Source organism: Geotrypetes seraphini, chromosome 7, assembly GCF_902459505.1.
Source record: "Geotrypetes seraphini chromosome 7, aGeoSer1.1, whole genome shotgun sequence".
In the NCBI taxonomy this organism is placed as follows: domain Eukaryota; kingdom Metazoa; phylum Chordata; class Amphibia; order Gymnophiona; family Dermophiidae; genus Geotrypetes; species Geotrypetes seraphini.
In genome coordinates this window covers 157,223,127-157,250,195 of record NC_047090.1, presented here as the reverse complement: position 1 = coordinate 157,250,195, position 27,069 = coordinate 157,223,127, and the positions used below count along the sequence as shown (strand labels likewise).

Sequence of the window (27,069 nt, the reverse complement as noted above, 5' to 3'; positions counted from 1 at the left end):
TTTGAAATTGAATGGAACTGAATATCCTATTGATACTACCAGAAGATCAGTGAAAAAACTTACTTATTTGATAAATTTGTTTAATTATATTCTCGATGGTGTATTTATCAGAAAAGTTTTGATGTAATTTCATTGTGTTTTCACAACTTCTCGTGAACCACTCTGAAATGTAAAGTATTGTGGGAAAGCTTCCGGGTCAGTTGCAGATCACCTGCAAGACCCACAGTTGCAGCTTTGAGAAGAGATGTATGGCAGGGAGGAGGTAACACCCGTGGGAGGGAGGCAAATGAGGATGAGGGGTGGGTTGGGACATGGGCGGAAGAGGGGCACATTAGGACAGGAAGGGAAGGCTTCCGAGTCATCTGCAACTCACATATATGAACCATGGCCGTGGCTTTTTGATGAGAAGTATGGCAGGGAAGAGGGAGCTGGCTATAGGAGGTAACACCCACGGGAAGGAGGCAAGTGAGAAAGAGGACAAGGGGTGCGTTGGAACAGGAAGGGAGGAAGAGGGTTGTGTTGGCACACGATGGGAGAAGCAGGACCCCAGTTTGTAAGTACAAGTCTGACAAAAGTCGGGCGTTCTAAAACCTATACTTAAATATTCTTGCTGCTACTACCACCATTTATTTCTACAGCACTATTGTATACAGTGCTGTACAAAAACACACAAAAGAGACAATCCCTGTTCTATTCAAAACAGACGACCAGGTTCAGGTGTTTGAGGGCCACAGACGATCTAATTTTCAGGATTTCCACATGTGAAAATATCTCTCATGTGTTTATTTGAAATATTCTTTTAGTTCACTAGTATTAGTTATTTGAAAAGTATATCATTACTCTCTCCGCTGCTGTCTCATCCCCCTCCTCAACTACTATTTCACTATGTCAACAAGCCATCCTCTCTTATAATACCATTCTTTCCTCTGCTTAACATTTAACCCTTGCTCCTCCAATCTCATGTCCTTTTAGGCGTGCCAAATCCCAGTCCTTGCTCACCCCCCACATCTGCTTCCTGCGCTCATGTGCCGGTTATGCTGAATGTCTCTGGCTTAAATCCTGTGCGCACCCCATCAGACATGATGCCTAACTGCACCTCCACTTCGAGTGTCCCCCCTAGTCTTTGTGAATCTTGATGCAATAAAAAATTGATCCACTTGTTCTACATCATTCAGGATTTTGTAGACTTCAATCATATTTCCCCTCAGCCATCTCTTTTCCAAGCTGAAGAGACCTTTTTAGTTTTTCCTCGTATGAGAAGAGTTCCATCCCCTTTATCATCTTGGTCGCTCTTCTTTGAACCTTTTCTAATGCAGCTATATCTTTCTTGAGATAAGGAGCCTGGATTGAATGCAGTACTCCAGGTGAGGTCGCACCATGGAGCGATACAGAGGCATTATAACATTCTTAGCTTTGTTAACCATCCCTTTTCTAATAATCCCTAGCATCTTGTTTGCTTTCTTTACTGCCGCCGCCACCACACATTAGGTGGAAGGTTTCAGCTTATTGTCCATGATGACACCCAAATTTTTTCTTGAGTGCAGCTGGTTGAGGATGTGGTGAAGCACAGCAGGAGATTGTATGAGGATGTTAGGGCAAGGATCTTAGAGGTGAAGGAGTTGGAGAGGTCATCGACATGGATGTTGAAGAGTCCGAGGATGAGGGAAGGGGATGAGGGCTCAAGGAAGAAGGAGAGCCAGAAGTCAGTCGGTAAGGAAGGAAGAGTAGGACATATTGGGGGTTGGTAGATGACTGCTACTCAGAGAGATAGGGGAGCAAAAAGACAGATGGAATGGACCTCAAAGGAGGAAGAGTGTTGAGATTGGGGTGGGAGAAGGAGAATGACACGTGGACAAATTTGTCCTTGTCCCCGCAGGAGCTAAGTTTCTCTGTCCTCTCCCTGTGAGTTTTTTTCGCTGTCCCTGCTCCTGCTCCATTCCTGTAAACTCTTGCCTTAACAGCACAAGCCTCGAACACTTATGATATTAAACTGTTTGAGGCTTGTGCAGATGAGGATGGAGCTTGCAGGAATGGGGCATGGACAGGAAAAGAACTCGTGGGGACAGGATGGGAAAATGAGTTTCCGCAGGGACGGGGAAAAATTTGTCCCCTTGTCAATCTCTAGGTGAGAATAGTAGCCTCTTCCTTGACCAACCAGGTTAGGTATGTGGGAGAAAAGGTAGCTTCCATGATACAGGGCAGCAGCTGAGGCAGTCATCAGGGCAGAGGTCATATGTAGGCAAGCTTGTTGGGAATGGAGTGGAGAGATCTGTAGTTGACGGCGTCCCAGCTGTTGGGAGCAGCTGCTGTTGGGCCCTGTGGATGTTTTGGTGCCGAGGATTGCCCCCTCAATGTTGCTGGCTCACCTCATCTGTCTTGCTTGAACTGCTTTGAGACTTTGAGGGTCGAATCTGAAAAACCAGTGAAATTGAAAAAGAACTGAACTTTTATTTTGCATCTTTTTCCTTTTTAATTTTTTTCCTTACATTCTGCTTCCCATTCTATTTATCTTCTATTGGGATCTAATACTGTTTCTTTTTTCCCCTCAACATTCTTTGAATTTTGTGTTATCTTTTTTTTTCTTCTTTATATTAATAATTGTTTGTTTGGGTACTTCAGCTAGATTGTGAGCCTTTGGGACAGATAGTGAAGTTTTTAAGTACCTGTATTTTATTGTAACTGCTTAGATATGTAATATGCTTAAGTGATATATCAAATATTAATAAGCATAAACATAAGGCACAAGAGAAGGATAGGGAGTTCATCTCGTACTTTAAGATCTACAAATCAAAATCTCCTTTTGATCCCCTCTATAAAACACTTTTACTACACACGGAAAATAAATTTTTCTGTCTCTGCTCCAACATTGTGGAACTCTTTACCACAACCTCTTTGCGACGAGGAACAACTGGATAAATTTAAGATAGGCCTAAAGACTTTTCTATTTCGCGACGCATTCACTTCAGTTTAGTCTCTACTTTTCCTGATATTTTCAATCATTTACCTTCAAAAATTATATTTAAAAAGACTTTTCCCCACCCAAATGTTTATTCCCATTCCCTCTTTCTCCCTTTTCTCTCTACAATGTAACTTTACCCTCCCATAAACCTCTCTCCTCACTATCAAGTTTGTCTTGTTTATGTTTTAATATACACTATATGTACTTTTAAATATTTATTATATTAATTTTTTTTCTTTCTTGCCTATATTTTTTTTTTATTGTAATGTAAACCTGCCAGATATTTATTTGATGGTCGGTATATTAAAACCTAATAAACTTGAAACTTGAAATAAGGTTGGTGGTTTTGTGGGTTGGCCCATAGGAGTAAAAGGTGGACTATTAAGAGTTGGGTGGGAGTTATTTGGGAGTCCCCTCCTCTTCCCTCCCTTATCCGCCCCACTTGCACTCTAGGATCTGTGTCTCCTCCTCTCCCTCCCCATTTGCAGTCCAAGATCCATGTAGCATCCATGTTCCCTCTTCACCCCCACCCCCCAAATTGTAGTCTAGCATCCATTCCCCCTCCCCCATGTAAGTCTGGCCTCTCTATCCTACTGACCCCCCCACACACACATGCTGTGAACAAGCTGCTTGTGGCCGGCTATGTTGGGGTCTTCCCTCTGCCGCATCATCCATTTACAGGAAGTGATGCAGCAGAGGGAAAGCCCCGGTCTTTGTCGACTTGCTGCTTCTTTGGGAAGCTGTAGGTATGTCGGATCTCATGTTGGGGGGGGGGCAGTTGGAGGGAGAGAGGCTAGACCCACACAGGAGAGGAGACAGGACCAGGGGCAGAATGGAAGGTTTGTACAGAATTCTGCACAAATTCGGTGCTGCACAGTTGTATAGAATTCCACCAGGAGTAAGTTATGTATTCACTGGTAGGCAAAATTATACATTTGTCACCAATCTGGATATATAAAAAAAATTGATCCAGATAAACTCAGGCTGTTTGAAATTGTTAAATGGACAAATGCTATTCACATAATAGCTGAGTTAGGAGGGGGGCAGAAATAGTGATAGAATATCTGTTTAGCGGACATTTTCAGCTGCAAAAAAAGGATAGTGCTGTTGCAGTCACTACTTAATATGAATATTTAGTGCTGTTGCATGTATGGATATTAATATACTTATTAAGTGCCAATGTTGCATTGGTTGAAAATTCTGACTCTTCCTGGTTTCTGTAGGAAATTTGTAGGTTCCTAAAATCAAGATGTCCTTGTTCTGACATGGTTGTTTATGGTTTATAGTTAAGGTCTAATTTGTGCTTTGTCTTTTAGGTACTAAAAGAAACAATGTTTTGGTAATGTTCTACTTCCTGTTTTTTTCAAAGTTAACTATGTTCACCGTGCTCAGTGGCGTAGCAAGGGTAGGAGGCACTCGGTAGTGGCTCCCCCCCCTTTTTCCCCGCTCCTTCTGCACCACACTCGTGCCCACCCTTCCCACCCACATACCTCTTTAAATCTTCAGCAGTGCAAGCAGCTTCTCCAGCCTGCTGCTTATGTTGGCTTTCCCTCTGATGTCACTTCCTTTCTCTACAACACGGAAGTGATTTCAGAAGGAGCCAGGCTAGTGCGAGCAGCAGGCTACAGTACTTGCTTGCGCTAGCAAAGATTTTAAAGAGGTATTGGGGAGGGGGGTGCGTGGAAGGGATGGCACAAGCGTGGCATGGGGTGGTGGAGAAATACCAGCTCCCCCCATCAAGATGGCACATGGGGTGGTCCGTCCCCCCTTATTATGCCACTAACTGTGCAGTTCTTTTGAGCTAACTTGCAGTTATTATACAATAATGTAAAGAGGAGAGCAGACACTACCATAAAATATGATACTCTTTAAACAGGAATGAGGAGCAGTACAAGCGCAGTAAGACAGAGCCTAACAGTGTCTTGATTTTCTTACCCGGTACGTATCTTTTTATTGTGTAAAAATAATCCTGGTGAATGTTTTCTTTCCAAACCTTGTTGACATAGTTTTCTTATTACTGTAGTAATTTTCATGTCTTCTAAAGACAGCATAGAAATGTATATTCAGAAGAGAAGGTAGTTCATGGTTTTGCTAGGATGGAGATCCTCAAGGGTTCCATTGGTTAATTGCTATATGACTAGGAAGCTGTTATGGATCTGACTGTACAAGTAGTCACATGTGAAAGATTGTATCAGTAGCACTGTGCAGTCATATTTTATGGATAAATATTGAATGTAATGCTTTCCTGTACAGTTCAACCAACTGGGAGACACCAGTAGACATATAAGACCTGATTCTGTAAGTGGCACCTGGAAAACTGGCTCCTGCTGTGTATCAATTATAGGCAGGCAAAGCTTACAGAATTATGACTAGAAAGGATTAGTGCTGCCCGATTTACGATTCAAATCAATTCACCGATTCACTTTAGGTGAATCGATTCGAATCGATTCGTTAAAAAAAAAAAAAGAAATTGGCCTTGCTGATTCGGTGGGGTCAGTCGGGAAGTGCATGAGGCTATGCCAGTATTCTTCAATTCAAGACCGCGCACCTGTCCGGAGCTCTATTCCACCCTCCTGCGGGATCCAGTACTTACCCTGCTAGCTTCCCAGCAGAATTGCACGTGTTCACTGTCGGGGCCGTGGGCAGCGTTATAAACATGCTGCCTTCGTGAGCCCCAGAAGATTTTCCTCTGCTACAGCGTCTGACCATGGAGAAGGCTGCCTTTCGAGTGTTAGGGCGGGGTTTGGTTTCCTGGCACAGATTACGCGCTGTGGAAGTCGAAATTTGTGTGCTGTGCAGAGTGAGGAGCAGGTTCGGGTAGGGCGGAACAGCAGCTAATGGAGAAATCAGTATTCCACCAACAGCTGTCATAGGATCGGAATGGATGAAAGACTTCCCATTTTGTGCATCTTTGGGAGAATTCTCGCCTATGCAGGGACAGGAAACTGTAGCTGAGTGATAGGCTTTTGGGGCTGCTGAAAGCATCGTGTTTGCTTCACTCATGCTGCCCGTGCGACCTCAAGAGTGAAAGCACAGCGAGCAAGTAGAGGATCCTGCGGGGGATGGGAGAATAGAGTTCTGGACGTGTGAACGGGCCCAAGTGAGTGGGACAGGCTGGAGGGAGAGAGATTGACCTGTGGGAAGCTAGTCAGAGAAACTGCTGGAGTTTGGTGGGGGAAGAATAAATGTTAAAAAGAGACAGCAAGAGAAACTAGTGAGAACAGGACGGGAACAAAGAGCAGAGTACTGGATAAAAATCTGGATCGCTTGCTTCCTGGAAAACGATGAAGGATCTGACTGGGAGAGAGATGGTAGATAATGGAATTTAGGGAGGGAAGGAACAGAAAAGGAGAAAAGTTGGACACAAGGGATGGTGTGGAGAGGGGGTGGGGGATATAAATATTGGATAGGAGAGTAGTTGGAAAGAGAAAGGGAGAGCTGGTGGACCCTGGGGTGGTGGGAAAGGAGTGAGAGATGCTGGATGAAAGGGTAGTTGAAAAAAGGAGAGATGGTGGATCTGGGAATGGTGGGGTCCATCGCTGCAGCTTCGGGGATAGAGATGAAAAAAGGAAAGATGCCAGACCTCCGGGGGAGGGAAGGGGAGGACAGAGATGGAAGATGGATGGTTAGCACGGAGAAAGAAGGAAACAACAAATAGGCAGGAAACCCTGGCAAGTGAGTTATCAGAAGACAACCAGAGCCTGGGACCAACTTGATTTCAATAAAGATCAGACAACAAAAGGTAGAAAAATAATTTTATTTTCTGTTTTTTGACTACAATATGTCAGATTTGAAATGTGTATCTGAGTGGAGTGGAAAGGGTAAATGTGAATCTCTTGTTTATTCTTTCCAAAAATACTAGGTCTAAGGGGCATGCAATGAAGCTATTAAGTAGTAGATTTAAAACAAACCAGAGAAAATATTTCTTCATACGACATATGATTAAAATCAGCAATTCATTGCTGGAAAATATGGTGAAAACAGCTTAGCAAAGTTTAAAAAAATGGTTTGGATATTTCCTAAAAGAGAAGTCCATAGGCCATTATTGAGATAGCTTGGGGAAATCCACTGATGCTACTACTATTACTAACCATTCAGTCATGTCCAACCCTTGGATATTCTGTAGGCCAATCCTCACCATTCTTTCCTGTTTTCCGTGGCTTCTTTCAATTGCTTGATGTTCATTCCCATGTCATTCTTGATGGTATCCAGCCATTGAGCCTTTGTTCTGTCCTCCTTCCTTTTACCACTGACCATTCTGGGTGACCTCCTTTTCTAGTGAATTCGCCCTCATCGCATGTCCAAAATAGGCTTTTTATCGCTCCCATGGGCTGTTTCTTACAGACATTTTAGAAAACAGCTAAAAACCTATCTTTTTTCCAAATACCTGACTAGCTGACTCATTTAAATTTATGATTATGTTTATAATCTTTTGTAAACTGCGTAGAACTTTTTGGTAACGCGGTTAAGTATAATGTTATATTATGTAAAAGGCTTTGTTCCAATTCCCATGGTAAACTGGCTGCAATTTTTCCCATTTCCATGGATTTGCCGCTGGAACCCGTCCCTTGTCATTCTCTAAGGTGCATCTTTCCTGGTAAAGTAGCTATTAAAATTAACCCAGCAGGGCTTTTTAGTTTCCTATAATTGGATCAAAGATCTCTCTGGCATTGAAGGGATGATACAATACAGTACCAGCTTGAGGCCAAAGTGGGGCCACCTAAATCCTTGATGCACGACTGCATCCCATGCTGCTGCTGTTGTGCGTTTCATATTGCTTTGTGAAAATCTCAAGCTCGGATCTTCAGTGTTTTCCCTGAAAACCCTTTTAGAACGCGAGAAATCTAACCCTTTGTTTATAATTTTTCCTTTCTTTAAAATGTGATTTAGATTTTAATTTTAGTGTTTTTTTCCTTCAGGTTTGGCTGAGATAAATTTTATGCATGAACTTCTTATCGATATGGTTCTTAAGAGGTGAGTTGGATTAAGTGATGCAAACTGACAACACTTTAAATTCTAAAACATGCATATACCAGTGCTCCCCAAATTCTTTCCAATGTTACTCCATTTAGCCATTGAGAATTCACATGACCCAGGATGATAAACAGTCAATTATTAATCAAATAAGCAGCACATTCATTGTGTTTCTTAAAGATTCAGTAAAATACAAGAAAAACAAGATTCAATAACATATAACATATAATTGATTGTCTCCAGGTTACCTTTTTTCTCATTTTGTGTTGCATAAACCATCAAGAGAAACTAGAAACTTCTACTTATTTGCTTATCCAAAAATTAATGGGTGTAGAGATAAGACCTTCTTAGATAGGACCCTAACATTTCAAGCTGGTAGGCAACAATCTTGGTTAGGTAAATGTATTCAGCAAGCTATGTTATCCTATTGAAGTTTTCAGAAATTAATTAAGACCACTTTGTTCAATAAGTTTATTACTTAGTGAGTTTTATTATTGAAATTCTATTTTATAAATATTTGTATTTTTTACTGTATTATTGTATTTCGCTGATTGTCCAGCTTTTTTAGTGTAAATTGCCTGGAACTTTTGGTTATGGCAGTATAAAAAAATAAAGTTATTATTATTATTATTATTATGTATGTGTCTTATGTTGCCAAGCCTGAGACACAGGCGTGCAAACACAGAGGTTCGGTTTTTCAGACTTACCCACAACACAGCCATTGATTAGGCAAGCTTTCCTTTTTTTTTTTTAGGTGTAGACTGTTGGTGGTGGGAGGGAGGAAATAAATAGCTGCGGCCTTTATGTGCGTGTGTATGTGAATGAATAGAAGATATGTGTGTATGTATGATTGAGTATGTGACACTGTCAGTGAGGTTGAGTGAGTGAGCAAATATCTACAAGTTTGTATTTGGGATCTTTGTATGAAGCAATAGATTTTCATTTATTTAGACAGGCATATCAAACATTTATTTTAGAATTGGTATTCAGGTTATAGTATGATTTTGGTCATGGTATGTTTTGAACCAGTTTTACATTGATCTGGTAACACATTTAATTGTATTTGGTTGGTTTTTTTTTTAAATATTGCACATGTTATTATTAGTCACCTAGATTTATGGATCGGCAGGCTGGTTTCATTGGTAGTAAATGAGTGACTAGATCCAGTGTGTGTCACCTATTCTCTCTCCTCTGTTCTCGCCCTTCTTCCTCCTCTTCCTCATTTTGTTTTGCTTCCCTTACCTCTCTTCTCTCATTTATTTATTTGATTTTTATATCCCGTCCTCCCAGAAGAGCTCAGAACAAGTTTACATACATAAACGTATTTATACGAAGTGATGGCAAGCATAGTATGGTAAAGGAGAGCATGGCAAATATTGACAAAAATAGCAAAACATAGTTAACAAAGCATGGAAAAACATAATATGACACATCATAAGAACATAAGAATTGCCGCTGCTGGGTCAGACTAGTGGTCCATCGTGCCCAGCAGTACGCTCACGCGGCAGCCCTTAGGTCAAAGACCAGTGCCCTAACTGAGACTAGCCTTACCTGTGTACGTTCTGGTTCTGCAGGAACTTGTCTAACTTTGTCTTGAATCCCTGGAGGGTGTTTTCTCCTGTAACAGCCTCAGGAAGAGCATTCCAGCTTTCCACCACTCTCTGGGTGAAGAAGAACTTCCTTATGTTTGTACGGAATCGATCCCCTTTCAACTTTAGAGAGTGCCCTCTCGTTCTCCCTACCTTGGAGAGGGTGAACAACCTGGGGAGCATAGTGTGGCAAAACATAGCACGGAAAGCATAGTATTAAAAAGCATGGCTAACATAGTATGACACGACATAGCAAAAATAGTAGGCAAGTGTAGCATGACAAACCTAGCATGGTAGACATGGAGTGGCAGACATTGTATGGTAAACATAGCATGAGAAATTGTAGCATGGCAGACATAGTATGGAAGTACAATGTATAGTACAGTATGACAGAAATGGTGAACAGTATAACAAAGTATGGCAAAACATTGGATGACAAAACATAGCATGGTCAGAATTTGCACTGTGGGACCATGCATGTCATGGAGGGGGCTTGCTAAGGTAGAACATTATATGACAGGCAATGGCCCAGTAGGATTGAGGCTTGAGAGAGTGGAGAGTGGGTGGCCACCTTCTTTTCCATCCATCCTGTACATCATATCCTTCTTGCTCTCCCACCATAAGCTCACCTTCTCCCAAGCTTGATCACTCATCTACTTTCAATCCAACGTGACACTTCTCACGAACACCCCAAGTTCACACCAACAAGTTCAGCCCCTCATTCTCGAGCTTTTCAAGCTCAATCTGGGAGTAGGGGGAGGGTGGGTGTTTTCAAATGCATTGTTGGGATCTGAGTATGCAAGGTTGTGTGGAGGGGAATGAATGCAAGGAAGTGTGGAGGGAAAAGTGACCGCATGGAGAGTGTCTGGCTGTGGTGGTGTTTGGATGCTGTGTGTGTTTTGAGTCACTGGGAGCAGTCTACTAGTGGGGTTGATGTATGCATGTGCTATGAGTGCATGGAGATGGGTCTTTCTTTTTAATAGATTAGGGTTGGAGTGGAGGAGTAGCCTAGTGGTTAGAGCTTTGGGCTGACAGCCAGAGGAGCCCAGTTCAAATTATGCTGCTGTTCCTTGTGATCTTTGGCAAGTCACTTAACCCTACATTGTCTCAGGCAGAGTTTTAGATTGTAAGCCCTCCGGGGACCAGAAAATACTTTTATGTACCCGAATGTAACTCACCTAAAGGTACTAAAAAAAGGTGTGAGGTAAATCTAAATAAATAAATTGAATCATACAATTCTATAGGTTGCATGTGTATCCTCTCCATTCAAGCATCACTCTGGAAGAACAGAACAATGTATTTGTGACTCCAGTCATTGGCTACAGAAAGGTAAGTACCAACTTGCATGTAGTAGGTTGTCTTAAATGTTTTGTTGATTAGTACTTTATAACTAGAAGCATCCCTGTTGACTGCAGTCTTAATAAAAGGATTTAGTGAAACTTCCTTTTCAAAACAAAATTCTGCAGGATAATAATTACTCTGTTATAGTCTGATTGGGATATCTGAGCCCAAGTAACTTGAATTGCTTGAAATGTGGGCATTTAATTCTTTAGAATTTGCCGTTTTTCATCGACTTGATCTGAATTTTTAAGATCTTCCACTCAAATTTTGATGTTTTTCCAAGTTAATTAAAAACTTCTGAACAAATGTAACGTGTGATGATGACATCCTTTCTGGAAATATAATTTACTCTGTTGAAGGTTTCAAATAATGCTTTAGGCTATCAGTTATTCAGTCCCATCTACTCCGAATTCCGTACGTATGGTGATTTATCCCTTCCCATGACCTGGACTTACAGAATGAGAATACTTATAGATTTGAGCAGAGCTCTAGTCCACACCTCAGTTTTTTCTCTGCAAGCAAACTGTACAGAGGTGTTCTGATCTGCTCTGCTTACCTCTTTTGCTTCCTTGCGTTTAAAGTTGGTTTTTTTTCTGAGGCTTCAGTGCCCTGAGACCCCATTCTTAGGGATTCTCTGCCTGGGAAAGGATACAGATACGCTCTGCCAGTCTGCAGCTCTGTAGGGCAAGCTGTCAGGTGGACCTGGTGAGCCAACCTGCTGTATTTTTTTCTGGGCTTGGGGTCTGTTCTCCTAGGAGCTGGCTTGCCACCTGAGGTTTTCAGTGGCTTGAGCGCAGGCTGTGCCCTGAGTAAGAACTCTTGGGGTATCAGGGTGCCGGCTGCGTATTTACTCACCCTGTCGCTCTCGGAGGTCCCCGGGGTGGGGGAGAGGGAGGGCATTGAATTTCGGTCCATTTGGCTTGCAACCCGTAGATTCTGAGGTCTGGAAGAGTTGCTAGAAGTATCTGAGGCAGAAAAGTCCTTTCAGCTGTATTGAACAAGCTTCAGGCAAGCAGCAGAAGAGAATTGTGAGTAAACCCATTCATTTCTAGGGGAGAATTGGTTGGTTAGAAAATCATAATTTGAGAGTTCCTGGGGTTAGAGTTCAGGTCTCCCCCTATATCTGCTTTTTGAACTTTTCAAAAAGTCTTCACAGGCTGTTTTTGGCATGATCTTACTGCTGACAGCCATCTTATATTTCAAACGATTCTTTTTTTTTTTTTTTTTTTTTTCAAATGCCATCTCTGCCTAACACCCCCCCTCCCCCTGAGTTTGCTCCCACCAAGTTACTGGCGGAACATGGTCCATGTACCGCATGCCATAATGCACACAAGAGAGGGGGCTAGTCCTCCAGGGCTAGTGAACCACTATGGGTCCAGAATATGGGTTAAAAAATATTGCCCAGGACCTTTTTTATTTTTAAAATGTATTTTATTAAAAGTAATGCAGATAACCAGGCATGGAAATAAGACCATCATAGACAACAACAACCACATTGTATAAGAAAATAAGCAGATACAATCACATTTTTATGTTTCCTCCTCCCCTCCCACCCCCTTCCTCACCCATGATATCCAAAAGAATGATCATGCTTGCTCTAAAAAAAAGAAAATCAGGACAATATAAACTGGTCACAAGTAGAGTTACCTGCTTCGGGCAGTTGGTGTTAAAAGAGTTCCAAAATGGTTCCCAAGTAAACTGTAGCCATCTTCCTCCAGGAGTGTCTAAATTAGGCATTCTCCGCCGTACCATCTGCAAATGCTATATAAGGAGTGCCCTCCACTGTGCCAAAATGGAAGTCTCTGGGGTTAACCAACACAGCAATATAGTTTGCCCAGGACCTTTTTCTGGCGTTGATGCAAAGCAGAGACGCATGGTGTCTGGAGATCCCATAAGCGCCCAGTTGGAGGACTTGCAGGCTTCCTTTACTTCCCCTGCATCAGGCTTTTCCCCAGAATTTATAAATCTCATATGGAGAGCCTTTATGACATGCCCAGGACAGGGAGTGCAGCCTTTGACCCCCCCCTGGCTCCAGCAATCAGTCATTTTTCAGGTAAAATGATGGAAGCTACTCCTGGGGAGAATTCATCCTATATAATAAAACCCTAAGCGCACTTACAATGCCATGATCCTTGCCACTGTGATGTGTGCTTCCGTGGCCATATTCTATTTGCGGTGCGTGCGACGGTTTCAGCGGCGGTTGGAAGCTGGCCTCAACAACAAAAAAAATAAACAATGCCGGCGTACACGGAAAAAAAAGAAACGCTGCCCACGTAGACAAACAGGAAGCGAAGGACCGCCACACGCAGTCACACAATCAACTCTAACGTCCGTTTTGGTGTGTGTGGGGGGGAATCGAGCATCCTGAAGCAAGAGGACAGGAAGAGAGTGTGAGCATTGGAGATAGATCCACATAAGGTGCTGCTGCAGGCACTCCGGCAACGGGAAGAGGAGGAGAGGGCCCGATGATAGGGAGAGACCATTGGAATTTGGAACAAATGGTGCTGCAGGACAGGGGGAAGGTAAAAGGAAGGTATAATGGCTATTGTTGGACAGGGGGAGCAGGGAAGGGGGCTTTTGAACAGGGGGGAGGTAAAAGTTAGGGAGAAGTGCTACTGCTGGACAGGGGGAGCAGGGAAGAGGTGCTTCTGGAAAAGGGGGGAAGTAAAACCAATGGAGAAGGGCTACTGCTGAACAGGGGGAGCAATGAAGGGATGCTGCTAGACAGGGGGGAGGTAAAAGTAAGGGAAAAGGCCTACTTCCAGACAGTGGGAGCAGAGAAGGTGGGGGGTGTTGCTGGACAGGGGGGAGAAAAAAGTAGGGAAGAAGGGCTGCTAGCACCCGTTAATGTAACGGGCTAAAAAACTAGTTTTATATAACTTTCTTTTAAAATTCTACTTATATGTAAATTTCACACTGTATATTTTATAGGTCAGAAAGTGTTGCGCTTGTATTTAGTTTGACTGAGTCTTGTGAAAGTGCTTTAAATTGAACCTTAGATGTTTTTGAAAGCATTTTTTTGTCCTTCTGTTCCTTTTATTTCCTTTTGTTCTAGATCATTTTGTCTACAAACATTGCTGAAAGCTCCCTAACTGTTCCTGATGTCAAATATGGTAAGGTTCTTCATCTGTTGCTATAAAGATTATAATGGAAATAATAGATTAAATAAAATACAATTTATTTACAAACTGATTTTTTTTTTGTTTGCTAGGGTTGCCATGTAATTATTAACATTTAACAAAAACCTTAAGGGCCACTAAAATTTTTCCAGGTAATCTGCTGAAGAGAACAAAACACTCCAAGGCTTAATTAACCAACAACAAATTAAACAAACATAATAACGATATGTAGGCTATCAAAAAAGAAAATTTTTTAAAGAGACCAACTGAAACCAAAACTTCAGCCAAAACCTATCACCTGGTTTTTGGCCAAAACCAAAAACTCAAGTTTGTGTGAATATGAACCAGTGAGGGTTGCTGTCATTGTTTGCAGTTTGCATCCCTCAGCTAAACCCACAGTATCTATGCCAGATTATAATAATTTAAATAATGAAAGAATAGCCTTCAACACATGGACCACACAGCTGTTGAAAACTGAGGATTGTTTGTGTGTTTGTCTTACGTTTTTTATAATTTTATATATGTAAATCAGCGGTCTCAAACATGCGGCCCATGGGCCGCATGCGGCTCTCCAGGTGCTATTTTGTGGCCCGCAGTCTGGATGTGATAATCAACTGCTCCCTTGCTGCAGTTGATTTTTCCAGTCAAAGCTGTGGCCGGCGGCGGCTCCTGGCGCCATCCACATCAGCATTTCTCTTCCCCCTTCCCTTCTTTGTGGAGCAGCAGCATGTCTGGCTGGCTCAGTTGATCGTTCAGTTCAAAACCGCGGGTGGCGGCTCCTCGCGCTATCCACTCCTGCATCGGAAGCCTCTCTGGAAGGGGTAAGGGGTAAGAGAAATGCTGCTGCATAGGAAAGGGGGACCCTAGGGAAATGCTGCTGCTGTACAGGGAAAGGGAGAGGGAGGGAAGGGGGAAGAGAAATGCCTCTGCTACACAGGAAAGGGGGAAGAGAAATGCTGCTGCTGCTGCTGTACAGGGAGAGGGAGGGAAGGGGGAAGAGAAATGCCTCTGCTGTACAGGAAAGGGGGAAGGGAAATGTTGCTGCACCCAATTGGGGAAAGAGAGGGAAGGAAGGAGAAGGATGACAAGGGAGAGGAGAGGAACAAGAGGTGCCAAGTTCATGGGAGGGAGGGAAGGAAAGGAGATACCAGACCATGGAGGGGGAGGGAGAGATGCCAGGACATGGGGGGAGGAAGGAGACAAATGCTAGACCAGGGGAAAGGAAGGAAGGAGGGAGGGAGAGAAAGGAAGGAAAGAGATATCAGACCATGGAAATAGGACGGAAGAAGAGAGAGATAGGAAGGGAAGGTAAGACATGGAAACGTAGATTTTGAAAAGAAAGCAGAAAAATTGAATATTAAGTTAATGCCAAAGATGGATGCAAAGCAGAAAGTGAAGACGGAGAGAAAAACAGTCAAAGGACAAGAAGGCCCTGGAAACATAGTTAAAAGCACAGAAAACTAAAGTCACCAGCCAACAAAGGTAGGGAAAATGATTTTATTTTCAATATAGTGATTGAAATGTGTCAATTTTGAGAAAGAAAAGATATTAAACTTTAAATGTGAGGCCTGCAGAAAAAAAATAGAGTACTTGGAGGGCCACAGAAAAAAATAGTTAATGTCTTATTAAAGAAATGACAATTTTGCATAAGGTAAAACTCTTTATAATTTATATATCTTTCCTTTTAACTGTTAAAGGAAAGTTTTATAAACTATAAAGAGTTTTACCTCATGCAAAATTGTCATTTCTTTAATAAGACATTAACTATTTTTTCTGTGGCCCTCCAAGTACCTACAAATCCAAAATGTGGCCCTGCAAAAGGTTTGAGTTTGAGACCACTGATATAAATTATGTAAACTGTTTAGTGCTAAACGTTATAGAAATTTTTAAAATAAATAAATTTTTACAGTGGCTGACTTTGTACTACATTCGGGGTGCATAACTTCCTAGAGAAGTTAATCCCTAAGGAATTTATCATCCTAAATTTAATACTTAAATTCAGCTAAAATTGTGTATCAAAAACATTTATTTGGGGTACTCTGTTTACCATATAAACGATTGTGCAAAATCATAACTGCATTACTTGCAATTGCAGTCCAAAAAAAGGAATACAAAGAATATCTCCCTCACCCCTCCAGGACTAATTTATAATCCCTGATGGACTAGGGATGTAGGCAAGGCAGGAGTGATGCCATTTTGAAAGAAGAGTTGGAATGGGTAGGAACAATTGGGGACTGATCCTACCCCAACTACAAGGATAAATCAAAAGTAAAGGCAAAATATATTTAGCGGCTTTAATAGAAGTAACTGAGCAATTGAACATACCACTTTTCTACATAGTCCCTATGCAAGATGACATATTTGTTATATCATTCAACTAGTTTCTGAATTCCTGCAGAGAAAAAGGTTTTCAGCTGCTCCCGAAGCCAGGTGAGCACCACTTCCTTCATCAGAGGTGAATCTGCAGCCTTGCAACATCTCCTTCAGTGGACCAAAGATGTGCTAATCGCTAGGTGCTAAATCTGGGCTTTAAGGAGGATGTGGAAGAAGTTCGAACCCAAGCTGTTGCACTATATCTTCTGTAAATGCTGCTGTATGAGATAAGACTAGAACTGAACCTTACCATATCATCTTCTGAAGAAAACTGATCTGTTCGATACTTGATCTCCTTTATCCTCTCTTCTCTTCCTTTCCCTTCCTCCCTTCTTCCTCTCTCCCCTCTTTTTCTCTCCCCTTCCTCTCTCTCCTACCTATACACCTCCTCTCTCCCTCCTCTCTTACCTCTCTTTACAGTTGCCTTGAGCCTGTATAGGTTTGAGCGACACACAAAGAGAAGATTAGATTAGATGTGTGTTGTCATGGTGCAGCAAGACTGTTTTGGACAACATTCCTCTTCTTTTGGTGCAAGTTGCAGATTTAAGTTCATTTCACTGTTTGCCCGTGCACTTGGAAATGTGCCAGAATATGCACCTTGCTATCCCAAAAGGTTAACATGATTTTCTTGGAGAAAGGCTGACGTTTGAATTTCTTCTTCGCTGGAGAAGATGGATGTCTCCATTCCATGCTTTGCTTTTTGCTCTTTGGGTCATAGTGATGCACTCATGTCTCGTTGTCAGTGCCAATTCTCTCCATAATACTTGGATCTTCTTCATACAGTCTCAGGAACTGGGTCACAACCTCCAAATGCTGTTGTTTGTGCAGATCAGTAAGCTGTTTGGGAACCCATCGTGTGCAGACTTTCCTGTATCCTAAGTCATTATGCATTATGGCAAATGCAGATCCATAGCTGATATCTAATTTTGCAGCCAATTGAGACACCATTATCCATTGGTCTTCTCTAATCAAGGCTTCCACCCTGTCAATGTGCTCTTATATGCATGATGTTGATGGGTGACCAAAATGAGCTTAATCAGTTACACCTGTTGTTCCTGCTTTAAACCTTTTTACCCACTCATAAACCTTTCATTGATTCATGGCGCTGTGTCCATACTGAATCAATATCAGATGGTGAATTTCCACAGGTATCACTCCCTCTGCCCAAAGAAAGCGCACTACTGCAAGTTGTTCTTTGATGGTACAATCTTGCAGTGGTGCATCTATGTTTCTGACCTTTTAGTTGCCACACGAGGCTGAGTGCTGCACTGTGCATGGACAAACTATCCAACAGGCAATGTACGAGTACATATATTGCATTTTGCTAGCTCCGTTCCGGTTATCATGTAATTTAACAATTGCCTTTAATTTTTGATTTGCCCTCGTATATCCCCATGCACCCAGGGATTAGAAGATAGGCCTAGGAGACATTTGATGAGAGGGGATGGAAGGAGGAAAACAAAACACATAATTTTGGCTTTCACCAAAAACACACGGTGATTGACAGCCAAAACCAAAAACATGATTTAAGATTAAAATAACCCTTTGGCCAAAAATGAAACAGCATAAAATGGATTTTGAGCTGGTTTTGGTGCTGTAACCGAAATTCTATCGGCATCTAATTCTTTTTATAAGACTAGATATTTGTATATAAACATTCTAAAACATATTTATCATCTACTTTGTATAAATGCTGATGCTTGACATTGTTAAAACTCAAGGTAAATTTTGGTGGTGGTGGGGGGGTGCGAACTGCCTCAGGTGCTGTCTTGACTGGAGTGCCAGCACCTCTCCTCCTCTTTGCCCTCCCACCTCTTCAAATATTTGCCAGCAGCATCTTCTATCTGCTGCTCTCTCGAGTCTCGGCTCTCCTTCTGATTTCACTTCCTGGTTGCGGGACCAGGAGGTGACACCAGAGGGAGAGCTGGGGCCAGTGTAGGAGATGCTGTTGGCTGCCCTCAAAGATTTGAAGAGGTACTTGAAGCGTGGGAGTGTACAGTGCGGTGATGCTAGGCACCACTATTCCAGACACCTCCTTCCCTCGCTATGCTGCTTTTCTTAATTGAATGGAAGAGGAGGTAGAAAGTGGAGAATGTGAAATATGAGTATCTATATACACAAGGAGGACAATTTTCAAAGCCATTCCAACATGAACAAGAGCGTTTAAAATTTATCACCCTGTACATGTGTAGTTCTACAGTGTATGTACATACTTTTGACCGCCTTTAATAGAAGTTTTCCTAATGATTATCACTCCTTGATGGAACTTGCTGGAAAACTTCTATTGTCATGCTATAAAATCTGTTGCAATAAAAATGAAATTCATTTTCCTATTCTTATACTGTCCCAAAGTTGGAGAACAAACACCTACCACTTATACCCAGTAATATATTTGTACGGATGGAAATGGTTTTCAGGCGCTCAAACGGCAAAATTCTGGAATTGTATGAATTTGGAAATCAACTGCTATTTCTATATTAGTAGGTTGGTTTTAGAAAAATGCCAGAAATTGTGTTGTGATGGATTTAGATGAAAGAGAATAAAAAGAGAAATATCACTTGGTCACCCTTTCTATTCCAACATTTCATCTCCTTTCCATGTCCTAATGTACTTATATTGATAAGATTATTTGCTGTTAAATGTTACGTGGACATATAAAGCTATGACTGTGTGCGCATAGTTTCAGATTTGGCATATTTCCATTAAATTTGGAAACAGAAGGGCTAATTGTAGCTCTTAAGTAATATTTCTACTGTTGCATTTGCAGTGATAGACTTTTGTCTAACCAGGACTTTGATTTCTGATGAGGACACAAACTATCAGAGCCTGAGATTGAACTGGGCCTCAAAGACAAACTGCAATCAGAGAAAAGGTATATTCAAATGAAGTAACAAGGGTCTTCGTGTTTAAACCCCAGTATCATGACATTTTGTTTAGTGAAATACAGCTCAGAGTGTGTTACAGCATGCTACGTTATACATCAAAAGTGTATCTATTAAATCATTCATGTTGGGTAATTTCTAAAACATAATAAGATACATTTTGGAGGAAAAACGGGTAATGTGGTAGAGTAACACAAAAGAAAAGACTTCTTAGGAAAAAGGATCACAAAAACAATTTTGAAATAAAGTTCAATTGCCATAGAATACATTTAAGCATACACTCAGAATATGTGTAATCCGACCAAGAGCCGAAACTCCTATAGCCGAACCCACCGTACCATCACTGTGGTATTAAGTGATAAGATAAAGTGTTCTTCTGAAATATCTAACTGAATTTTTCGATGGCAGAAGAGGATGTATAAATCCTACTTAGCTTGAACGTGTTACAAGGTCCCGAGAGTTGGTTAGAATTCAAATGCCAAAGAAAAGCAGGGTGATGTAGACAAATAGATAATTCATAAGTAGAAGAGACAACTTCGTGGCTTGATGCCGAAATTTCTAATGCTTTAGATGAAAGAGAAATTTTTGCTTTTGAAGCATTAGAAATTTCGGCATCAAGCCACGAAGTTGTCTCTTCTACTTATGAATTATCTATTTGTCTACATCACCCTGCTTTTCTTTGGCATTTGAATTCTAACCAACTCTCGGAACCTTGTAACACGTTCAAGCTAAGTAGGATTTATACATCCTCTTCTGCCATCGAAAAATTCAGTTAGATATTTCAGAAGAACACTTTATCTTATCACTTAATAGCCATACAGAGTGATGGTACGGTGGGTTCGGCTATAGGAGTTTCGGCTCTTGGTCGGATTACACATATTCTGAGTGTATGCTTAAGTGTATTCTATGGCAATTGAACTTTATTTCAAAACTGTTTTTGTGATCATTTTTCCTGAGAAGTCTTTTCTTTTGTGTTTCATATATGTATTTTGACCTCTCAGCCCTTAAAAACCTTTTCGAATAATCATCCTCACCTCCACTTATTTTTGACTTAATGTGGTAGAGTAGCCATTTTAGCACCGTTTTAATAGTAACATACAGAAATAAAACAAAAAAAATAAGATGATACCGGTCATCACCTGAAATGGCAGATTAGCTGTTAACTCCGGCTACCTCCTTCAAATATCAGCAAACATTGACAGTTCCTCTGGGGGCTTTTGTTCCTCTGGGGGCTGACAAGTTGTGTTTACGGATATGAGCATCAATCCCCAGCATGTCGATCTTAAGATGTTTGCTTGCTTGGGAGGTTTTACCATAGATCGTGTGACAGGCCCAGATATGGTGGCATCTTTTCACCCTTCCCAACCGGTAAGAGACTTTATCACCTCCCTTTTCCTCAGATCTCTTTGGAGGAAAGGAATCTGCTTCTGGAGAGGGGAGTGATCCTTTGCTGGAGATATGTGCTTGATTCGACAAGCTCAAAATTGATTTAAAAGCAATCTGAGTGGAGATTATACTGGGTATGGATCTCCATAGTGAGATAGGTGAGCTCAGCTATCGGGTTGAGGATGCGGAGCTGTGCCTCAATTAAAATAAAAAGGCAATTAGCTCAGTGGATAAACAATTGCAAGACTATAAGGCACTGAGTACAAAACTTAAAGAGAAATGAGAAGATCTCAAAAATAGGAGTTGTCACCAAAACCTTCAGTTCCGTGAAGGACCAGAGAGGCAGGCCTATGGACTGTGAGCATATAATACAGCAGATTGCCACCCAGCTGTCTTGAGGAACAACCCTTGGTGGATGTGGCCTCTGTTTAATTTGATAGAGTGTATTGGGCCATGGGACTGCAAAAATCAATAAGCCTCAGGATATTGTAGCTTGTTTTTCCAGCTGTTCTGTTACATTTACTCAGGTGTCCATATGTTAGGTATTAAACTATTCCCATGAACCGGGTTTTGCTGAAGTATTACTCACATACTTTCAGCACCTCCCATATAGCCAATGGAGTATAGTGTCCTCTTCAGTTTTTCCTTCTGAAAGTGAACTATACAGAGGCATTTCTGCTCTTCTCTGCTTAGTTTTTCTTATAATAAGTTCGTTTTTTTCTGAGGCTTTGGTGCCCCGAGACCCTATATTTGGGGATTCTCTGCCTGAGAAAGCATGCAGGTTCCGCAGAATTGGACTGCAGCTTACAGGGCAAACCTTTGGGTAGACCTGTGGAGCCAGCCTGCTGTGTGCCACTTCAAGGCTCAGGATCCATTCCCCTGGGAGCCAGCTTGCCTTCTGAATTTTTCAAAGGCTTGAGTGAAGACTGTGGGCGCCATGAGTAAGAACCCTTGGGGTATCAGGGAGCTGATTGCGTATTTGCCCCCCCCCTCCTCGGTTACACTCTGAGGTTCCATGGGGGTGGATGTCTCAGACAGGGTCAGTCCATCTGGTAACCCAAAGATTTCCTGGTTTGGAGTTGTTTATTTGAAGTTTCTGAAGCAGAAAGTCTTTTCCATCCTCTCTAGCTGAAAGGAGAGCTGACGGGCAGGTACTTTCACAGAACTGTAAGTACAGCTCCATTCTCTCCTATGGGAAAATCTTGAGGAGGAGGGGGGGGAGATGTGGGTTCTGGGACAGGATTCAGATCTTCTACCTCCAAAACCCCAATTTCAAGCATTTTATTTTTCAAAAAAATCTCCACAGGCCATTTTTGTTGCGATTTTCTGACAACAGCCATCTTGGATTTTAAACAGTCTATTTTTCTGAAGTCTCTATCTGCCTCAAAACTCCTCGATTTTTACAAAACTCAATAGGGTGGACTCTTCAGGGTGTGTTGACACCATTTCATGTGTAGTTTGTGCCAGATGGCTGGCAGAGTATCCATATACTGTGTGCTGAAGTGCATGTGTGAGAGGAGCGGGAGCCTTGAACTTAGCCCCATCCATGTCCTCCAGAGCTGGGGAACTTCTGTGGGTCTGGAAAATGGGTAGAAAATCTTGTCTATAGTCTGAATTTAGTGAAGGCACAAAGCGCAGATGTGTGGAATCTGTGAAACCTATAAAAGCCCAGTCGGAAGTCCTGCAGGGTCCGTTTATCTCTCCTGCACAAAGTTTCTCCCCAGAATTTGTAAATCTCATGTAGAGAGCATTTTTAATGGGGCCAGGATGTGCAGCACCGCCAAAAAATGCATCACCATTAGTCCAAAAATGCATCACCATTAGTCCAGGGAGCATCTTTGCTTCCTGTGATTTCTCCGCAGATAAATAAGCTGGCCTACAGTTCCAGCGGCCACTCAGAGCCAGATTAGCAGGATTGGAGATCAAGCCTCTTATCTCAGGGCTCAGAGAGAATCCTGGAGGAATCTGGTTCCCTGTTTGGATCCGGCAGCTAAGATGCCTCTCTGGCACTCGCCCAAGGGGGGACGATCCTTTGGTCCGCCGACTATTCAAGTTGGTCTCTGTCCACCATTTTATAGCGGATGCAAATAAAGAATTGAAGCTAGAGCTGTAGCCTTCACTTTCCAGTGCACAATCATGAATGACTCTAATGCTCAGACTTCCTTTTTTCCAGTGCATCTGGACATTACTTTCAAGTTTATTAAAATTTGTTATCCCGCTTATCAAACTTCTAAGCGGCATACAAAAATAAAAATATAAAATCTGAGTTGTACATACCGATACATTTTCAATAATGCACATACTATTCAGGACAAAAGGTTAAGGGGTAGTTACTGAGCAGTGGGAGATTCTAGAAGGCTCTTTAAGGATTGCAAAATCTATGCCCAGGCTCTACCCAATGGCATCAGAGTTCCAGCAGCTGCTTAATCAGCTGTAAGTGAATTCTGTGGTGTTCCTGGTGGTGATCGTCTTGGCCAGGCAAATCTCAGAATTGCAATCTCTCTATTGTAGAGATCCCTTTCTCAGGATCACAGACGTGGGTGTAGCTCTCCATACTGTTCCTTCCTTTCTTCCGAAAGTTGTATCAGATTTTCACATCAACCAGGTGGTTTGTCTGCCTGTTTTTCAACCCACAGGCTTGGACAAGCAGGATAGGATATTGCAGAAAATGAATGTGCAAAGAGTTCTACTTCACTACTTGGAAAAGACCAGTGACTTTCGCCTTTCTGACCATTTGTGCTAACCAGCTAGTCCAGGTGCAGCAGACCGGTGGCCAATGCCTCTATAGCCAGATGGATTCACATGGTCATTTTGTCAACATATATCAGCTGTGGCAAGGTGCTGCCGGTTTCCCTCAAGGTGCACTCGACCAGAAGTGTTGCATCTTGGGTGGAATCTTCAGCAGTTCCTCTTGCAAAGATTTTTAGAATAGCTACCTGGTCTACTCTTCATACCTTTAAAAGTTTTTACAGAGTGAATATGGTGGCTAGAAAGGATGCCGCCTTTGGGTCCTCAGTCTTACGGGTAAGTAAGGCACACACATTTTCTTTATTACTGATGGGGGAGGTGATTTACAAGAGAAAGGAAAATGGTAGAACCAGAGGGCATAATTTGAGGCTGAGGGGTGGGAGACTCAAGAGCAATGTAAGGAAATTCTTCTTTACGGAAAGGGTGGTAGATGCCTGGAATGCGCTCCCGAGAGAGGTGGTGGAGATGAAAACGGTGATGGAGTTCAAAAAAGCGTGGGATGAACACAGATGATGTAGAATCAGAAAATAATAGTAAATATTGAAGAACTAAGGCCATACTGGACAGACTTGCATGGTCTGTGTCTGTATATGGCCGTTTGGTGGAGGATGGGCTGGGGAGGGCTTCAATGGCTGGGAGAGTGTAGATGGACTGGAGTGAGCTTTGATGGAGATTTCAGTAGTTGGAACCTAAGCACAGTACTGGGCAGAGCTTTGGATTCTTGCCCAGAAATAGCTAAGAAGAAGAAAAAAAAAATTAAATTGAATCAGGTTGGGCAGACTGGATGGACCATTCGGGTTTTATCTGCTGTCATCTACTATATTTATACTGTTATATTAGCAATTCATGATGTCTTCTTAGGTTATTATAAGACATTATATAGCTGTGATTGCTTTCCAATCAAGCATTTAATATCTGTAGGGCATACCTCTGCCTTAGTTGGCAGAAACAGTGGTTCAAGCGTTGTCTGCTCCCATAGACAAGGAGGAAGTCCTCTAGGCCAGTGTTCTTCAACCTTTTTACACCTATGGACCGGCGGAAATAAAATAATTATTTCGTGGACCGGCAAACTAATAAGACTGAAATTTAAAAAAACCCCATTGCCACCCCATCCCCGCGAGCTCGGTCCCGTTAACCATCTAATCCCATCCGCACAAGCCTCAAATAGTTATGATTTTATATTGAACATATTTTATTAAAGTATAAAAAGAAACAATATTCTGTACAATTGTCATTTTATAAATATAAATAATACAGGGCAAGGATCAACAAAACCCCCGTCTCCCCTCCCCTTCACATATATCCCCTCTACTATCAAGAAAATTGAATAAGCCAAATTATTACAGAATGCTACACAAATATCATGCTAACAGAATACCACAGTCACACATGGCAGGAATGGTGTTAGGGGAGTGGAACTAGGGCAACTGCCTCCTGGTCAGAGAGAGCCCTAAGCCAGCTGGAAGCTAAAGACACACTGCCTGGGCTTTGCACTCCCCAGTTATGTCTAACATCAGCTCTAGCAGGATACATATTTTAAATCTGATATATTCTAATCACAAGATAGAAATAAAATTATTTTTTTCTACCTTTTGTCGTCTCTGGTTTCTGCTTTCATCTTCTTTTCACTCTCTTCCATCCAGCGTCTGCCCTCTGTCTCTTCAATCCAGCATCTGCCTCTTCCATCCACTGTCTGCCCTCTACCCCTCCCCCTTCCATATGGTATCTGCATTCTTTCTATGCCCCTCTCTCCTACACCAGATCTAGCATCTTTGTCCTTCTTTCCTTATTTTTCATCTGACCCCCCTTCCCAGCATCAATCTCTTTCTACTTTGTCATTCCTCTGTCTCTTCCCTTTCTCTCATCTGATCTCTCCATTCCATCCTGACTCCTTCCCCTCCTCTAATCTCCCTGTCAGCTGTTTCCTTCCAATGTTCCTCCTCCCCTGTCCAGCAGTACCTTCTCCCTTTCTTCCTCCCCTTATCCAACAGTAATTCTCGGCCCTTCCCCTTCTCCCCTGTCAGCAGTACCCCCTTCCCCTCCCTTGTCCAGGAGTACCCCTTCTCCCTTTCCTCCTCCTCTTATCCAACAGTAATTCTCGTCCCTTCCCTTTCCCTTCTCTCCTGTCAGCAGTAACCCCTTCCCCTCCCTTGTCCAGGAGTACCCCTTCTCCCTTTCCTCCTCCCCTTATCCAACAGTAATTCTCGTCCCTTCCCTTTCCCTTCTCCCCTGTCAGCAGTAGTCTCTTCCCCTCCCTTGTCCAGGAGTACCCCTTCTCCCTTTTCTCCTCCCCTTATCCAACAGTAATTCTCATCCCTTCCCTTTCCCTTCTCCCCTGTCAGCAGTAGCCCCTTCCCCTCCCTTGTCCAGGAGCACCCCTACTCCCTTCCCTCCTTCCCTCTCCAGCAAATTTTTCCTCTATGTAGGCTAGCGGCAGCTCTGTGTACTTTTAACTTTGGTACACAGCTGCCCCTAAGCAGTATTTTAGCCGCAGTTTCATGAGGCAGCCTCGGGGCCTTTGGTAGGCCGGCCCACATCGCATCATCGAAACGAGCCGGCCTACCAAAGACCCTGAGGCTGCCTCATGAAACCGCAGCTAAAATACTGCTTAGGGGCAGCTGTGTGCCGAAGTTAAAAGTACACAGAGCTGCCCCTGCTTGTCTGGGGGTGCGGAGACACGCGGCAGGAGTAGGAGGTGGAAGGCAGGAGTGCCGGCATAGTGACGGCAACAGGAAGTTGCAAGTCAGCTGATGCCGGCACTTTTTGCTGCGGCAGGGACCTGAATCCTTCGCGGACCGGCAATATTTTTTTGCGGACTGGCACCGGTCCGTGGACCGGCGGTTTAAGAACTGTGCTCTAGGCTATCCATGACCTGCCAAATGGCAAAGCCCCAGGCCTTGATGGCTGCTTCAATAAATTTTATAAATGCTTTGCCACTCATTTGGCTCCTTTGTTATGTATAGTTTTGAAGGAACTTAAGACTGAGACTGAACTTCCATATTACTTGCGCTTTACTACAGTTGCATTCCTCTAAAAACCAAGCAACCTCCTCTGTAGTTCTTATAGGCCTAGTTCACTTTTGGACACAGGCTATAAATATTCTTACTAAAATATTAGTAAGCTTGCAGCACATTTTGTCTACCTTGGTTCATGAGGACCAAGCTGGTTTTGTGAATGGGAGGCATCCATTTGATATTAGTTGCACTTGCCATCAGGCTTGGGTAAGGGGTAGACCTATGTTGTTGCTGTCATTAGATGCAGAGAAAGCATTTGTCTCTGTCTCCTAGCCCTTTCTGTTTAGTGTTTTGAACAAGTTGGGCTTTTAGAGCCCTTTTTGCATTGGGTTCATTTGCTTTACACTGATCCTCTAGCCCAGTGGTTCCCAACTCTGTCCCGGAGAACCACCAGGCCAATCGGGTTTTCAGGATTGCCCTAATGAATATGCATGGAGCGGATTTGCATGTCTCTCACTTCCATTATATGCAAATCTCTCTCATGCATATTTATTAAGGCTAACCTGAAAACCTGATTCACCTGGTGGTCCTCCAGGACAGGGTTGGGAACTACTGCTCTAGCCTATCTTAAAATTAATGGCACTTCCCATTCACACTTCATAGAGGCACAAGGCAGGGCTGCGCTCTGTCTCCTCTACTTTTTGTTCTTACCATGGAACCTTTGGCACAGGTTGTTCACAGCTA

At 42.5% G+C, this 27,069-nt stretch overlaps 1 protein-coding gene across 3 annotated transcripts in view; it reads left to right on the top strand.

Annotated features, from left to right (window-relative positions):
• Positions 1–27,069, top strand: part of TDRD9 (tudor domain containing 9) — a 318,134-nt gene that overhangs the window by 115,762 nt on the left and 175,303 nt on the right. For all 3 annotated transcript variants that reach the window (XM_033952909.1, XM_033952910.1, XM_033952908.1), the window contains 5 exons: positions 4,836–4,897; positions 7,879–7,933; positions 10,767–10,851; positions 13,919–13,976; positions 19,123–19,227. In XM_033952909.1, the coding sequence (XP_033808800.1) occupies positions 4,836–4,897; positions 7,879–7,933; positions 10,767–10,851; positions 13,919–13,976; positions 19,123–19,227 (365 nt within the window). The remainder of the gene's footprint in view (positions 1–4,835; positions 4,898–7,878; positions 7,934–10,766; positions 10,852–13,918; positions 13,977–19,122; positions 19,228–27,069) is intronic.